Raw genomic sequence first — 18648 nt, 5'->3', positions numbered from 1 at the left:
AAATCCATTAATCATGTAATGGAAACACAGCTGTGCAGTCTCTAAATAGGTGGGTTATACTGCCTTATTTTCTTGTATCTATTTTCTTCCTATTGCAGTTCACTGTATGAGAGTTTTAGTGTTACATATTTTGAAACAGTTCTTTTGTACAGTTATTTTAGTTGATACTGAATTTTGCAGGGAGTGACATGTTGTCAGCATAACTGAAAAGCAGTGATGTACAAAACATATTTGAGATTGCAATGGACCTTTGTCAACAGTAGTTTGTTAATGCTAGAAATCGCACAACAGCTCAGACTCCTTCAGGCCTCCCACTGCCCCAGGATAGTCTGTGCAGTGTGAAAGTGCTATTGGCAGAAGGAGAGGCCACAGGAATTGAAATAAATTGCAATTTAAAAATAAAAGTAACCAAATATACTTTAAGAATGTGATGGTAAGCCACACTCTGGTCTGTTTCAGCTCTACTTGATGAGGCATGATGTTCTCATAGGCCAGTATTTGATTTTGCGTTGTTGTTTTTTCCCCTCTCTATGCATTCACCATTTGCAGTGATGATGACGTAGCCATAAGTAGGAAGGGACTTGCTTTGATGGTCAACATGCTTAGAGGAAGTTCACAATGCTAGAAGATGGGCTTTACAGAGCTGAGACCCAAGGCTGGATCTTTGCAGAACACAGACCTAAAAACTGGAGATAAGTGCTACCTATTCACAGTAAGGGGAGATGGTCTGGAGGTTGTTCTTCAAAGCTCTTGTGAGAAGATTAAGAGATGTGGTGACAGACATGAAGTTGCATGACCTGCATTGCAATATGAGTCATGTTTCTGGCTTTGCAGTAGCTTACATAGTCCCATACAATTTTACTCTTCTGTATAGAGTGAGAGACTCATTTGTGACTCTTTCATAAAAAAAAAAATACAGCATGCAACTCATTTTGGAATTCCCATACGCATTCCGCTCCATTCCAGTGAGAAACTGGTCTGTAGGTTTTAATTCTGGTTGGTATGTGTTAGCTAATGGCTGGCATCTGCTTCTGTGCTGTGAAGAGTAAACTATAATAATCAAAGAACTTTATTAATAATTTAAGGAAAATGTTTAATCTTTAAACATATTGTAAAAAATTTTAATGAAACCATTTGGAAGCTGTTTTGCATATGGCCTCGTGCTCCCCTATTCTAGTAGCATAAAGAGTAATTTTTCAAGATGACAAGTTTCTCTATAGAAGAACTGCTTTCACTACAGTGCTGGATTTCTTCAAGGTACGAATTACATTTGAGCATTTGTATTTTCCAGTTTCTGTGCTTAAGCAAAATGAAGGAAAATTGTCGCTTGTGTTTCAAGAGAAGATCTGTTTTTCATATATCCAAAATACTGTTTTTATTCCTGGGTCTGTGTGGGTGGAAGATACTTGAAGGTACTACTCCTTACAAGATACTGATTAATGATAAGACATACTTGATAGCAGCTAATGAGGTCAGGGTAAATCTGCGCATTCTGAATTAAGGAGATGCTGAAGTTGGTATGCAGAAACAGAGTAAAGTGGAAATTAACAAATACGGTATGGAATGGATACACAGACAAGATTTCTGTATGAAATAATTAAATGTTTTCAGTGAAGTATTGAATATACTCAGGATAGCAGCATTTCTCATTTCCTCTTGTGAAAAATAAAGGTTTTTTTTTTTGTTTTTTTTTTTTTTTTTAGATAATTACTCATGTACTGTAGTTACAAAGCCTACTGTTCTCAGCTTACTTGCAGCAATGTTTCCTAGCTGCTTACCATCCAGCTTGTAGCTCATAGGTAAAAAAAGAGAAAACAGTAAAGGCATCTTCACATAAATTTATGTGGAGCTGCACGTAAGGAGATGGAAGATCAACATTCTTTTAGCATGATTAAGAAATCACGAACATCAGTCAGATAATGAAGGATTTTGTTGAGATATTCAGATTGAAGGACATGGTAGTAAAATTCCTTTTATAGAAATCAAGATTTTCTTGTGTTATCATTCTTCCTGTTAAACCCATACAGTAAGCAGCTTTAGCTTTCTTTATAGATTATACTGTTCTGCAGGGTTCCATAAGATCTTATGACCTTATGATCTATGACCTATGATCTTAAAACTAGCTCCTTCTTGTTATGAGAAATAGGTGCTTCAGACCTCGGCACTGACCACTGTAACGTGGTCATCTGGACTCCTTCCTGAGCAGCACTGGCTGAAGCACCAGTCTTTAATGCTTTTGAGTGTGAACTTGTGTGGTCTCAAGTAAGCTGGGATTCAGTGGTTGCTCTACTGCAGAAACAGAACCATGAGAAACAAGGGGATGGCGTACATCAGGCCTAACTTTAGGTTCAGTCTCCACTAAAATGAGACAACATACTTTAGGCATGCAACCTGTTTAATGCAAGACACAAATTTGCATTTCATTGCATTTTATTGGCTCCCTTAGGCTAGAATCTTTCCCTCTTTCTTGTGTGTGTGCCAGATCTGAGTGTCATGTATTAGTTAAACAGAATTTCCGGTTTCTTCCCACAGTATTAACCATCAAATATGTCATCTTATTTCAGCTAGTACTAGATCTCACTGATACTGTGTACCTCAGAAGCTAGTGGAAAAATCATTCTAGTAAGAAATGTTCCCATAGGCGCTGTGATTGTGGGATGCCTTTTAGTGTATAGCGCTCATGTGAAGAATGATCAGAATGTAGTACTGGTGGTAGTGTTGTTTCAAAATAAATTTCAGTCTCTGCCAATCATTTATGTGGACACATCTGATCTCTCAGTACTTGAAAGGTCATTTTTTCCTAAGTAATGTTCCTCAACAAATCACAACAACAGCTGCCAATTAGGCTGTTCATTTCAAAATGAGAATTATTTGCTGTGGTGCTTTGCTAATTATCAAAGACATTTTGCTCTAAGTGGGGTTTTCCTCAGCCTGGAAATACTCTTGAATTTTTTAAAAAGTCAGGTGTCTGAGCTGTAAGAGACATTACATTTTTGTGGCCTTTTCTTCCTAGAGGTGTAAACTAATTATCTATAAACAATCCAATATCTAATAACAGAAAATAGTATGCGGAGATAAATTAATATAGGCCATACACTTGAGAAATATTCATAGTTGTAAATGTTTTACTTCTTAAAGATTAACGATTCATGGAAATAGCAGGTCTACGCAGGGCATGTGTGTCCTACATGACTGTGGAGGCTTTAAGCTATGGGGCACTGCATTATTGCTTCCTGTGCCTCTCCCTAACAGAGGTTAAGTGCAGGATGTCCAGAGTGGGACCCCTGAGAGCCGCACGTTGGTGTGCCTGTGGCTGCAGTAGGACAAGGCCATCTCCACTGCCACTCCCCTTCTCTCACAGGGAAGACAAACAGAAGCTGCACTCCTGGTGTGTTCTAACAACAGCTACAAACTCAGGTGAAAGCAATCTGCCACTGGAGCAGAATTTGCAGTATGTTGTTTCTTAGGAAAAGACAGCTGATAAGAATCTTGAAGAATAGTACTACATTGTGTATCCAGAGAGAGATCTGTTGTTCAAATTGTCATTCTACTTTTCTGTAACTTGTTTACAGTGATAGGCCAGCAGAATTGCAGTAGAATGACTAGTTCACAGTAATGGTGTTTCACCTGGACACAGTCAGCTAAAAGCTGACTCTAGCTACCTCCATTCCTTTAGAATACTTACTTTATTAAGCAGTCTGATGCTATTCAGGAACCAGTCCTTTAATTTAGAGATTTCCCCCCTCTTCCAGTAGATCTGGACTTATTCATTGTGGTACTTGACTTTCTAAGTGATATTCTGCTGTTCAGATTTGTTCAGATATGTTCCAGTTTGCTTCAGTCTATAATTAAAAGTGGAACAGCAAACTATAAATTGTGTCAAGGCTGCTTAGTAGCAGATCAGGGTCGAGAGACTATACTGATTTGATTTCATTTTTGATGAGTTAAAAAAATAGATATTTTGCTACACCCAACTGCCTGCAATACAGGTCAATTTCTGATATAGAAAATAGCTGATTAATCCTGAACTTGATGAAAAATGTATAGCTATGTCATAAATGAGCTTAACAAATTTTGAAAACTAAATGTATTTTAAAGAGATTTTCAGATGATATTAGCTACTTCTCTACAAGGTGATGACTTTCCACAATCAGAGATAATCATGTCTGCATTAAAGTGTGGAGATGAAAATTTGAATAAATCAGTACTATGTCCATCAGTGGGCAAAGAACTAAGATTGCTGTCTGAATTTTCAATCCTTCAGCATCAGTTAATTTGCTGAAGTAGTTCTACTAACATCAAGTGCTCCTTTAAAGTTTCTCAGAAGTTATGCAGTTCTCATTTTTACCTTTGCCCTGTTCTCAAGCTTGTGTAAAGACTTTGAAGGTGAAGGGCCATCGAAATCTTAACATGACATCTTGTACATACTGCACTCCCAGCGCAGCTGAACAATCAGGCCAGAAGCTTTTCTCTGTAAGGACAGGTGTTCACAAAATGGTTTGCTATCAGGAACAGTAACTGTTTAACAAATAATGCAGTAAGAAAGGCTCTTGCACTTAATTTCAGAAAGCAGCTCTCATGAACTTGATAGATACAAGTGTTTCAGAGGTCGCTACATAAACAAGGATTAGACTGGTGGAATAAATGGAGACAGGTAGGGTAGTATGCAACATAATCCCTTGTTGGCTGGACATAACTTGCTGTACTTTCCACTGCTTCCATAGGAGATGGGTTTCTTAATTTCCTTTCCAGAATTTATAACTTTCTGGCACAGTATTTTGTCTGAAAGCAAAGACCTTTGTGCATTTATCCAAAGAGAGGCACTGCTCTGTTCTTTGGTTTCTTTGTTGTGTTTATCCCACGAAATTAAAGGGGGGGAAAAAAAAACCAATTAGGAAATGAGCAAACTCATAAGTCTGTTGGATATTTATAGCTGTTAGAAAAAGTTAAAAACTTCTCTTAATACTTCATCATTAGGAAAATATGCTGATCTACACCTGGTGTTTGAGTGAAAATGCTGGAGTGCGGAGACAAAAAAAGAAAAAAAAAAAAATAGTGAAGAATATCTTATCTTCCTGTGGAAGGTACAGTATTGTCCATGAGTCCTGTTCGAGAGCTGAGCTGTACAAATTTATGGTCTGCCCACTGTCAGCAAACAGGTAATTTCTCTTTATCTAGCAACATCCTGTCTAGTCCCCGATTTACTTGTACCTAAGCAAATCAGACCAATAGAACTGTATCTCTGAGGTACCCAATGTGAAATCTGGGCTACAATGTCCTAAGATTTGGAAGCAGATATTTGCCTGCAGCTTTTTGTGAGGTTATATTAGTGGCTGTAAATAATTCTAAATAAAACTGCACAAGATCAAATAACTTTCGATAAAGTGTTAGCAGTCCCACTTTCTCCTTCACTGAAGATATAATGGACTAATTTATATGCATTGAGCTCAAGAGCTCTCTGACCAAATCTTGTTGGCATGGAAGGGGTGTCAATTTTAATGCTACAGTCATTATGATGTTAATCAGGTTGATGATGATGACCTAAAAATACTACCATTAAACATTACTCACGATAATAAACAAGCAGTAAGAACACAGGGAGAATTTGTATTAATATTTAGTGAGACTTGGGACATTTGGATCGAATGAAAACTCTCTAAAATCTGTGTTTTCACTAAATCTTTCATCTTATGGCAGCGTTAAAATAATCCATTGTCTATGACAACATCTACATTACCTGCTACTTTCAGCTTCTGTAAGTTTCAGATCCTTAAAATGTAATATTTCTCTTTTATCAGATATTAGGCAGTGATGGACTGGATAATAAAGAATACATGGGGACTAATAATTATATGGCATCCTTTAACAGGTGCTCTTAATAGAGCTCCAAATTCTTGTTTAAGAACAAAAGGTAGGCTTGAATTTGATGTTATTATATGAAGAAAATCATACCTGTCTTTTTTCTCATGTGCTCTTTAGAGCTAGTGATGAGGTATTATGAGAAATGCAGAACTCAGCGGCACAGCCTCAAACACTGTCACTGTATACTGGATTTTATCATTGAGCTATGAAATTTTAACAGGCAGTGGAAACTGTAAATAAAATTATGCAAGACAATAGGGAAGAAGCATTAGTCTTTAGGCAAATAACCTGATTTCACAGTTTGATTTACAGTTTTATATCCCATTTCTGATTTTTTTTTTTTAATTAGTTTAACTTCAGTCTCAACTCATTGTCTTGTTAGTGTGCACTGCAGCTCACCAGTCCATACTGAAAGACCTGTCATATTGTAAAAAAAAAAAAAAAAAAAAAAAAAAAAGAGTGCCCTGGAATAATTATATAAATGAACTAAAAAGTCATCTTTTTTGGCCAGTAAATAGCAATAAAAATGATTTAATTTGGGAGCGAGGCCATCGGTCTTAGCAACAATATCCATTTGTAATGCAATAACGTTGTACATAATTATGATGATGATAAAGTGTGTGGTTTAGTAAATTTTCTTCAAGATAATACTTGGGGGGAAGGGAAGAAAAGGGGAGTGCGGATATCACTGAAACAGCTATGTGTGAAAGGGAAATCTGGAATAGAAAATAAATTAGAAGAATTCAGAGGAGTTTTTGGACTATCCTCAGACATGCTAAGGATTTGGAGCTTATGCTGGTAGAGAAAAGTGGAATAGAAGGAGTGCATAAAACTCATAGTTTCATAATGAAATACGGAGTTTTTTTCCTGTGTATTCAAGCATAGATTCAACCTGTTTTCACTATTCTGTTTGGAACTGAATGACTGGAAATAAAAGCGTGAAAACAAACAAAGCCAGTATGCATTTAAACTAAATGTTGGTTATTTCTGTAGTTGAAAAGATTCATATGTAATTAAAATTTCAATGGCCAATCTCTCTCTGGCTATGTATCACTAAATCATGCAGATGAATGCCTGGAATAGGGATCTGTATTCAAAGTTTAACAATTATATGCAAGTGTAATAATACTATATGGAATTCAGCATTTCTGCAAAATAAAAGCAATTCTATAGTAGATATAAATGCTATTCTTATAATACATTCACTAGAGAAAGGTCCCCTTCTCTGCTAGAAAATTTTCTCAAAGCATCAGCCTCTCAGCCTCCCCTGGTACGAAGAAATGCAATTGATAAGACCTATCTTGTTCACTTGCTAACATTTTATTCTGCAAGTACTGACTGGAAACTTTTTCTGATTTAAAATCTGTAAGAGTCTGACAGTTGAAGTAATACTGTGGCCAGTATTTTTTTTTTCTATCAAACTGTTATTGATAGAAAATTGGATTTTTGATTAAGTTGATTTTGAGATGTGCAAGAAGAGGTAAAAGTTTCTGTATTCTATTTCTAATGCTTAAAACAGAGGAATTGCTGAAAAAGTTACTGGATTGCTTAATGGAAATTGTAGCATTGGACCATATATTTTCATTTTGTTCCAGGAGACGGATTTTCTATAGTCTGAGGTATTTGGGACATACAAATCAACATTGAAAGTGAAGCAAACAACATTCAAATGACTTGTCACAGGAATGAGGGAGCAACAATGTAGTCTGACTTTAATCCTTCTGCTGGGAAGAATCCAATCCTTGTGCTTGGGAATTTCCACCATTGCAATGCCATCTCTTTGGTACTGAGAACAGCCCCATGCTTTTCAGCAATTTTACTACTCGTTCAAACTAAAACAGGTCCTGTAGGTTTTCATCTTGGAACTTAAAAATAATTTCCATTTTATTATTTACTATTTTCTAATTACAGCAGATTTTTAACAGAGTGGAAATTAAGTGATGTCATCACTAAAGACAATGGGCTGGACTGCAGTTTTTAGTCCTCTTACGAAAATGCACATGGATCTCACCTTCCAGAATGCTTTTCTCTTGTTTAGTGGAGCTCTTAGACTTTCTTAAACTTGTGGCCTTTTTCTATGGAAATTGATCTGAACTATTATCTCTTTACACTTTATCTCCTTGAGTGACATTGCAGGTATCTTGGGAAGAACAGATTATTACATTTTTGTCTGGCCAGAGAACTGTTACTTTTTCCCCAGAAAAATCTCATCTTTCCCTATTGAAGACATAGACCTTTTCAGTTGCACTAACAGAATTCCATCCAGCTGCATTTCAGATTCTGTCTATTCCTTGTACATGTTGAAGACACAGTGTTATTTCCATATCCTACCTGTTTAGTTCTCATTTTGGAATCTGATGAGAGATTGTTGTAGGTATAATGGGCTTGTGTGACTCCGCAGAAAAGAACTGCAACAATACCTGAAATGCAAAGAAAAGATGGTTAGCAGCTTCTATTTCCTTTCTAAGATTTTTCAAAAGGCTGCATAAAAAAGGTTACTATATTGCTGAAAGGATTTTTGTAACAAAAGAACTATGAGATATGTTTTATAAGAATATATTTCGAAGTAGATATTTTTTCTTTGCTAAAAATCATAGAGATCTTGAATCTTCAACATGGCTATCACACATTTATAGCACTGCTGCTGCTGCTTAATTTGCCCAGCAAACCTGATAACCTTCTTGGATGGTATCTAATCATAATCTCACCATTAGGAAAGATTAACATACTTACAATATGAAGGACTTCAGACTAGATGAAAATTTTGGCAGTGATGGAACTGATGGGGATTTTTAAATACTTTCTCCCCAATGCTGAGCCTGCTCCTATATCACTAGAACCATTGAGTTGCATCACTGCAATGCACTATTTTAATTAGAGTAGCTGATATGACTGCAACCTCAATTTTTTTCCAGCTCTGGAAACAGGAAAAGCAGAAAGAACCCACACAAAGTAGAAATTCAGAAATAAATGCTTACCAGTATCCATATGTAAATATCCATACAAGAAAAAAACTATGTATCTTTTTTAAGCCTAGGGCATGTCTACCTGGTAATTACTTGCACCACAGCTCAGGGCTTGTTCATTATGCTCATTCCAATCACCATTTCCACAAAAACCTCCACCCACATTTCTTGAAGCCCATAGAGCATGCAAGTTCTATGTGGTTTCTTTATGCACACCTCCACAACATCCACTGGTTCTGTACAGAGCTAGCTTGCAGGATGATCATAGCAGGCCTGTCATCTTCAGGACTCTGATACAGGCAGATTTCTGCCATCCATTCTAAGTGTTTTAGATCTTTAGCTTTTCAGCCCTTCTACTTGTTGCCTCCCATCTAAGGTCTACAGCATGTCTGAATTGGCACTAAAATTCTTCCTTGTGGACCATTCTGTGTATTGTTAGGTAATTTTTAGCTCATAGATGCTGACGTACTGAAATAGTGCTGGTGAATTCTGGAAAACTCACTGAAGCAACAAAGGAAGCAAAAATATACCAGCCCAGGGTCGTGCAATGTGACTACACAGTGACTTTCTAGAATTTCACAGTGTTAAATTAGCATGAACTTAATCATATTAATAAGTTCTACTGGAAACAAACAATATGAACTAAAATTGTGAAATATAATCCAGTTCTGTGCCATCAGTCTTGGCCTTGAGTCTGGATAAGACCTCCTTCATCTTCTTCAGCACTGTGGCTCCTGAAATTACAAAGGCTGGCAAGAAGGGACTTGGAGGACAGAATCTACAGCACTGTGGACTTTGGTACAGCAACACAGGTGTAAAACAATCTGTTATTTCAAAAGGATTAATAGAAGTAGACAAAGCTTAACATAGTCGCCCAATACTTTCTTAAAGAGTTTATTCAAACCTCTAAGTTTGAACCTAGCCTTCTAGTTTTAGAGATTCTGTAGTAGATGGAATATCCTCTTTCTCTAAATCAAGGTAGAGGTCAGAAAACAAGAAAAAGGATAATGCTGTCTATTTCACATGTGGGGTAAGATCACATCAACCCATACCAGTTAGTCATCATCATTTTATCATATTTTTCTCAAGTTCCTGAGTCTTTGGATTGCTAACTGTGGAAATACTGCCCAAAAAACCCAACTGTGTTTGAGTTGCAAGCCTCTCTTGTTGCAGGGAAGTAGAGAGGCCAGGCATTAAAATGCACTTGATGAAAGATGGAGGAACAAAATAGTAACATGTGCTTAGCACCAGGGAAGAAAATGATACAGCAAATCTTTTTTCTTTTTTCTTCCCCATGATACAGCACGAACATTTTCTTTGCATCTGGGCTTTCTTTATATCATAAACTTGTCTGTATTTTTTTCTACATTACACAGTCTCTGTAGCCAAGAGAAATCATACTGAGCTTTAGCTGCTGTCTTTCTTTACTGTACCTATTTTCTTATGCCTGTTTTGATATTTATTTACTTATTCTAACTGCACTAAGGCCTTTCTTTCCAGTAAGTAATGTTGGTAGTGGTGAGGCTGTAAATGTCCAAATATGTTCCAGGAAATTCATTGCTCTTATTGAGGTATAACTGATCTCTTAATTAAGACTAAATCTTTTTTTTCCCACTAAGTGTACTATCGTGCAGATGTAATCTGGGGAGTTTGTAAGTTCTCAAGGTGCTCTCATATGCAATGGGATGCTCAAACAGTGAAGATTCAGTTAAAAAAAAAAAAAAATCATACCTAGTCAGTAATGTTCCTAAGTACTGCTAGCTTATGGCTCAGTAACTGGAAAAGAGATGAGAGTTTGTGGTTCACTTTATTCAAATCATCATTCTGCCAAGTCGAGTATTTAAAAAAAAAAAAAAATTCACTATTAGGTTCAGTGATGATTGTACAGTGTTTTTGGACTGCTAAGAAACTGTTAATTATTGGCAGCAAGAGAACTGAGAGAGTGACCTAAAGAACAAAATACCCTAAATCTGATTTTACAATAGTAATAATTTATCCAAACCTTGTAATTATGCAAGCATAGAAACCAGAAAGCCAGGAACGCAGTGGAATATTTCAGTTGCTACTGTTGGAAATAAGTGTTAGCCTGCCATGCCATTCACAATGAATGCTTCGTTAAAAAGCTTGCAAAAAATTCCATTTTATTAAAAATGGTAACTTAAGGGTGATAATGATCAATTGCATGCTAGTGTAACTGTAAAGAATAAAGGAGCACAGTACCTCAAGAGGTGAACAGGGGTCTTATTAGATGGAATAAAATAAATGAAATTTGGATTTCCTTCTTTGTAAGACTATAGAAGCTGATTTCTGAAGTTAGTTGGATTGCAAAATAGAATATGGAACATAAATTGAGTTGTCAAATTTTTGCAGGTTTTTTTTTTTTTTTTTGAAAGAAATAGAGGAGAGCAAATGTGATAATGCTGAAATTGTAAACAGGAAGAATTTATTAGATGCAACGAGGCAGATAAAGTGAGGTGGTCCCCTCTACCAGCCAGTGCTGTAATTTCAGGGGTCTGGAGTCTGGCTCAATTTCAGTGTTGTTATGGTATGTCCTTTGTTAAGTGGCAAAGTCAGCAATTACAGACAATTTTTGTACTACACTTGCAGTGCAGGTTAACCTGAGCAGAAGTTTAGAGATGAAATGGGAAATGAGCTGTTGAGTGTATTACAGCTTCTTGTCTCTCTATAGATAAAGTTACTGACAATTTTCACTTGATATAAAAAATGGGAAACCTCACATCACAGTTGCTAGACACCAGAGAAGTTTCAGCTGCAGCTTAAGCTCTTTGAAGAAGTTTGATTAAGCATAAAAGCATACCATTGTGCTGGATTTTTTTTGCTCCTTATCTAACAGAGAAACCGCTTTTTAGCAGTTAATGTAACTTGATATCTTAGAGTAGTTTTACTGAATACCTGTAGTTGAAATTCCTGTTAATGTTCAGGGATAATATAGGAAGGGCAAATGTTAACGTGTGTAAAAATAAATGCTAATCTTAAAATTTCTATTGTGAGCAAAAGAGAATAAATATCCATTATGTAATATTTCACAAGTAGGCAAAGTAATATACCCTCATATTTCAATAATTGGTGCTATAATGGAGAATAAAGTCCCATATTTTCTCAGAGAGGTGCTGCATGTCTGGAGTGTGTTTTTAATGCAAGTCTAGAAATGATGGGACAAAATTTGAACATTATTTGGTAATTTTAGAGGAAAAAAAACCTGTCATTGTGTCTGTGGCTGTCAGGTCCTTTAATGGTAGAAGTAAGAATTTAGAAAACAAACAAAACCCAATACCCTACCTTCTGGGGAAACAAAGGAGGGAATGATTAGATAGAATGTAGAATTTGTGGAAAGATGTGCAGGTAAACTGACAGGTTTTCATCACAACTTTGAAGTGTTCCAGAGCTTCAGGGATGCCTCTTAATGATTCCTAACATTCACATGCCAAAGTACAAGTGAGAGGAACCAATCCTGCACCAAAGGCAGAGAAATGTAGGAAAAGACAGGAGAGTTTATATAAATCAAACAATGTGGAGTTATATTTGTGTCAGAAAACCTCCACACAGCTTAGAAGGCATATTCCAGTGCAATCTGAGGCTGTGACAGGAAATGAGACACTGTCTTCTGCATCAAATTGTTGCAGTAACAAGGCTATGAACCCAACAGTGATAATATCAGAGTGTGACTGATCATTTTCTTAATTCTGAAGCAAAGGTTTAAGTCGTCTTTCACTGGACCCACACCAATGCAGAACCAGAGCTCCTGCTTTGTTCACAGAGCTTTAATCACTGGAGTTGTCTTAAGTTGATTTTATGCTGAAGTGAATTAAGGTGACAGAAAACAACAAAAGACATATCTGAGGGAATCTTGTGTGTCCTCATCTGAGGAATAAGCCATGATACTGCCCCTGTCTGCTTCAAATACGACCAGAGCTTCAATGTTGTACTTCTGCAACTCTAAAAAATGTTACTGCGTTCAGTTTAGGTTGGAACTCCTGTGGTGAGACATGCTAGGTTTTATTGTAGACATGATAGGAGTTGTTATTCTGTTTATGCATACAATATTGTCTAGGAGTAACACCTCAGATTTACATGGGTTCTTACCCTCAGCTTAGTGTTACTGTTTTAATTTTAGGCAACTGATCATCAGTCTCAGCCTAATGCCATGTAAGAACATGTTGCCCTTTTCAGTAAAAGCAAAGACCTTTCTCCTCTTCTTTTACTGTCTTAAAATGCTGTACCAGCAGCAACTCCCATGTTGGTCAAACCCAGGCACTGGCTGAAGTGTGTGTGTATGTATATATATGTGTGTATATATATATATATATATAGTCTATATATAGACTAGTCAGGTGAGGCTGTTGCAAGGACAAGGGGGATAACTGAAACTGCAGAGTATTGGATCTAGCGTTTATGTCAGCAAAGCATGTGTAGACAGTTGGGTACTGAACTGCATTGTGTTCGCACTGCTCAGAATTGCAGAGGGAAGGATATATGATAATCCCTTCTGACAAGGATAAAAGGTGAAGAACTGGTCCCAACAGTTCAATAAGGCAATGAAGTAAAGGATGGATCTGAGGCAAATTACAGCAAACAGATGGGAGCAGTGAACAGCCACGGGGATTAATGCACTTAATCAGCATTAATAAAGGAACTGGGAATTGGTGCATTTGTTCTTGCTATACCCTAATTACAAAGGTAGCCCAAAACCGCCCAATGGACCAGCTCATTTGGAGTCTCTATTTTGACTAGGTATATCTGTCTCTTGCTAAACTGCTTGCTTATTTTTGGAGGAAAACCCTCCTCATTAGGTAGACTGTACTCCCATGTTAGCCCCTGAATTAGAAGGTAGGCGTCAGATACATCATGAAACACTCAGACAAGAATTGCAGGGGGTAAGGGAGCAGCAATAATTTACATCACAAACTATTTCCTTCATAAAAATCAGAAAACATTTTGGGCTGGGGTGGATGATCTCCTCCAAAATTTTCCTTTGAGACCTATTGTCTGAGATTCTGTGAATAGGTCTTTGGCATGTAAAATAAAAAGCAGAAAAGATTTTAAGAAATCCTTCTTTACCTACACAACTCATACAGTATCTCACACCTCACACATGTTCAGGAGACACTAGAGAAGTAGAGCAATTGATTCTGATGCTTTTACACTGCTAAATTCTATGTGACTTTGAAGTATGCATTAAACAAATACATACACAGATTTGAATGCATTTCTGAAGATATATATATATATATATATCAGTTTGAGTATCTACTTAGTTAAAACAGCTGTAGATGCAGAGAGCCTAACTGAGGTGGACATTAAATACCCACATATATCATGGAATCTTTCATAGACTATTGATTTCTTGATCAGTTAAGCATTTTGTTAATGAGATGGAGAGTAAGCAATTAATCACAGAATCATGCAGAATCACAGAATGGCCTGGTTTGAAAAGGACCACAGTGATCATCTAGTTTCAAGCCCCCTGTGTATAGGGTTGCCAACCACTAGACCAGGCTGCCCAGAGCCACATCCAGCCTTGCATTTAATGCCTCCAGGGATGGATCATAATATAAGCAAGATGTGTTTCTTTCATTTATTTTGACAAGTATTCGAATTATTTATGCTTACTTTCTTGTAGCCTGCATGTAAATACTTTCTAATGGAGGTTAGAAAGCAGGTATATTAACGCTGTTCTTACTGTAGTATTCCCCTGTTTTGACTTAGCAGTCATGACAAATCCTTACTGATAAAACTTTGCCTCCTCACAACAGTGCTTATATTATATTATAATATTATGTTTAATATTTGTAATGTAAGTATGCTTAAAATTCCTTGCCAAGGCTAGTGTAAGAATTTCCTATTGTTCAATAATTAAGCTTTTTATTTTAAGTATTTAATAGATTGTAAAGCAAAAGAGAAATAAAATGCTCTTCACATTGACTACCTGGAGAGTCTCCACTGTCATCACACTTGCAACATGCAAAAGACACATGACAGTTTTTTCTTTTTTCTGGGTGAGGTTTGTTCCTGTGCACAACAAATGTAACATTACTTACATTTGATGGAGCGCCTAAGGCTATAAAAAGTAAAACTATTTCCCTTACAAATTCACTTTTTGGATTTAATGTATAACTTAGTATGCATTTTCTCCTTGATGAAACGCAGTATACTTCTCTGCTAGGACTGTATTTTAAAGCATCTTTCCTTGTAAGTCAGTGGTTTAGGAAATCATTACCTCCAGTTGAAGGCAAGCGATTATCATCCTTCTCTGGCAATTTTTTAGTAATCATATCGCATTTTGAAGAGTCATTAAGCATGAAGAAACAAAATGGGCTTTTAATCCAGGTGATATCTGATTTTCTCCATGTGTTGGAATGTATGACTTTCATTCGGTTCTTGCACCCTTCACTGTATCCATTGTCCTGAATATTATGGCAGGAATCAGGGCACGGGATTTTATATTTAATAAGGCAAAGATGTTGGCAGATACAGGTGTAATACTAATTTGAAAGTAATTTGTGTGGCTAAGATTTAAGAGGTAGCATGCTGGTTCCTCAGAACTCAATGGAAATATAACTCTTGACTTCAGAAAGGCTTTGAACAGTTTTGCAAACAAAACAGCATGGGCTGCATTAACACTTCATTAAACAGTTTTCTTCCCCTGGCTTTCTATGACATTAATTAGAGCACTAGATTTTAAAGGTGACAGCATCAAGGCCATTAAAATGATCAAGCTATTATGAAGTTTGTTCTTTCAAATCATATTGTGCGGTAGTTTGTTATTTAGATAATCTATGTGCATTTAGGACTTTTGCCTTAATTTGTGTGGACTCTTTATGTTGCTAAAAGCAGTCCCTGGGTATGTCCTTGACTATGATTGTGCAATTTCATAGAAAAAAAAGCAATCAGATCTGTCTTTTCACCTTTCACTGGGATGCAACAGTAACTTACTCCTTTTGTGAAAGGTATTTACATAGGCACACCAAACAAGATGAATTATTTTTTAGAAAAATCCAGAAGTGGCTGCACCCCACTGGCAATGTCGAGGGCAGCCCTGTCCTCCATTTGGTCACTGATAGTGGGGAAACCAGGAGGTACCAGGACATCCATCGAATCAAGAGGAGCACATCATCCCTAAGAGTGTATGTCACACAGCGCTGTATATTTTGTTCCTCATGTTTACTGTCATCTTTGGCCCTATAGCGAGCAGTAAATAGTGGATTACTAACGGGACTGGTAGAATGATGGGAAATTGTAGGTAGGCAGGAGAGAAGACTGAGGACTTTAGCCTGATTTAGTAAGCCTTTTTCTTGTAGAACTGTTCAGTGTCCATACAGACTTCTTCTTGGGGATGAAACAATCTCTAGTACAGCAGCTGGCTTTTGGAAGCTTTTTATGTAAGATGATGTCATGCCCAAAATAAACATGCAATTTTCCCATGTTAGGAGGTATATCGTTAAACTGCTTTTATTCAGTAAAATGCAACACTTACCTGTGAGACCAGCAGCTTCTGCTGATAAGAAGGCACTCCAAGATAGGAGGAAAAACAGACCTGTCTCCAACATGGGGAAGTCACACAGCTTTGTAAATTTTGTCAAGTGCTGAAACACTTAATAAGGAAAAGTAAAAAGCAACTGTTTTTTAAGCTAAAATTGTCCCCATGATGGGGCTAGGGAGGGAAGATGATATAAATGAATTCAACAAACCTGCTGTTTGAAGTATTTCTGTAGTTTTTGAACTAGTGCCTAACTGGTTTGTTTTATTTTATTTTCCTGGAAAAAGGGGGCAGAAACTAATTTTGTCCAGCTCTGCATTGACTGGCATTTGTTTCACATTTATATTGAGGCTGAATGAGAAAGATGAAAGTTGGTGTTATTCCTACTTTATAGTGTTTTACATGAATAACTGTAAAATAAAACAAAAAGTGCCAGGCAATATATGTGCCTTTTATTTCTATTTTAGGCAGGCTTAGTTTGTCTTGTTTTGTAGTTGGGAGTTTGCCGTGCATTTTTCTTTGATTGCTGCTAGTGTGTAATTTTTAAATACATTAATGTAGTCATAAATTCATAATTTAATCTCTGAATACTTCAAAACCTCAGCATCTCATTATTTACAAACAATAAAGACCGCTGTCATGCCTAATGTTAAAGAGATTTGCACAACATTTGGAGATTGACTTAAGTTCTTTGTGAATTAAATGACTTGTCAATTTATGATTTGACTGTTTATGAAATCTTGAGTGAAGAGTGGAAAGGTTCAATCTGAAAGTAAAGATAGTCAGTCTTAGATATCACGCATACAGATTTTCTCTCTGAAAATGAACCATAAAGGATATTAAAGCTGTGACAACTGCATAAGAGGATCCCATAGCAAACGATCCAGCAAAGATCCCCAGAAAATTTCCCACTGACTGAAAGAAAGCAGCAGCATCAAATGCATTAGGATTCTCCTTGGGACTGTAAATGGATATAGAGCTGAAAAAAGAACAAAGGGATGGGGGAGAGGGAGAGAAAATACAATCATGAATATAATCACACTGGTGCGATACTGGAATTGATAATTGGAAATAGATGTTTTTAGGGACATAAAATACAAAACAAGGCATCTCTGGACAGGTAGCAGATGGGAAAGCATAGTAGATAGAGACTGGGGTGGGAAACAGTTTATTTTGAAGGTATCACAATGGAAATCAACAGTCTGCTGCCAGTCAGTACATTTTTATACTAGTAGTGCCATAAAGAATATTGTTTCCAGACCAACTAAGCATTAATAGGTGGTAGGTGCATGAGAAATCTGCAGGGAAGATAGATAACTGAATTATTTATTGACCATATGTCTTCAGAGCAGTTATATATTCACAGATATTTCTGATAAAAACTGCAGCTTTGTGGCTGAGGCTCAAATGGGTGATACAAATCACAGTAGGTACCAAACATCTGCAGCAGTGATCTTGTCATAAACTACCTAGTAGTCCCCTTCTTGGTGTAAACCTTCATAAATAGAACTGAAAGGTAGCAGGAGCTAAATAGGAAACCTTGTGGACAGGATGAATGTTGTCCCACAGAAAGAAATTAGTGAAGTTGTCAAAGGTCATCTCCCATATCCCACTTTCGAGTGCACCCCCCAAGAGAATATCTGGATGCAAGATGCTGCTACCAGAGGGGAGACTTAAACATTTTTAAGAGTTTCAAGTTTAGTATTTGTTACTAGTCAGTCACTGTTCATAACATTAGGAATATGAAATACATATGCCTTTTTTGCCTCTGAAAACATTGAATTTAACAGATACACTAAGACCCCCAAACACTAATTAAAGTATGTTTCAGATCTTTCTGGTTCGTTGTTTTCAGTGCTGTAGGTCTTTCATGTATACTGTTAAAGAAATTCTGGCACTGGATTCTAGAAAGTAGCATGGGTTGCTGGAAAATGACTGGTATTTTAAGCATTAAAAATTTAGAATTCTTAAAATACGTTGAATATTTTAAGCTCTTGCATATTAAGTATCTGGTCCCATCAGTGTGATATCTTCCATCTGGAGACAAGGTTTAGAATTGCAAATCTGCATGAAGGATTTTCTAAGCAGCTACATTAATTTAGGAAATTCCATACAGTTTGAAGGCATGTGAAAACGGATCTCACATTTTCAGTGTGTAAAAAAGGCTTCTGGTTTTCTAAAAGCACATGATGGGGTACCACAAAATATGAGTGATGAATACATATCCCCTGAAACAGAAATAACTGATCACCAAAATCTGATATGTCTAGTTACGCTGATGCACTGCCGCAAAACTAGTGAAATGACTTGTAGTGGAATGTC

At 36.7% G+C, this 18648-nt stretch overlaps 1 protein-coding gene across 5 annotated transcripts in view; it reads right to left on the bottom strand.

Annotated features, from left to right (window-relative positions):
- SLC9A9 (solute carrier family 9 member A9) overlaps nucleotides 1-18648 on the bottom strand; it is a 172199-nt gene that overhangs the window by 89664 nt on the left and 63887 nt on the right. For all 5 annotated transcript variants that reach the window (XM_042878387.1, XM_042878391.1, XM_042878388.1 and 2 more), the window contains exons 7-9: nucleotides 17167-17305; nucleotides 16324-16429; nucleotides 8194-8282 (exon numbers count right to left, since the gene is read on the bottom strand). In XM_042878387.1, the coding sequence (XP_042734321.1) occupies nucleotides 8194-8282; nucleotides 16324-16429; nucleotides 17167-17305 (334 nt within the window). The remainder of the gene's footprint in view (nucleotides 1-8193; nucleotides 8283-16323; nucleotides 16430-17166; nucleotides 17306-18648) is intronic.

Source organism: Lagopus leucura, unplaced genomic scaffold (assembly GCF_019238085.1).
Source record: "Lagopus leucura isolate 7727_CA_CO unplaced genomic scaffold, USGS_WTPT01 Super-Scaffold_100021, whole genome shotgun sequence".
Lineage (NCBI taxonomy): Eukaryota > Metazoa > Chordata > Aves > Galliformes > Phasianidae > Lagopus > Lagopus leucura.
Note: the sequence above shows the minus strand (reverse complement) of the source record. Positions and strands in the feature narration are given on the sequence as shown.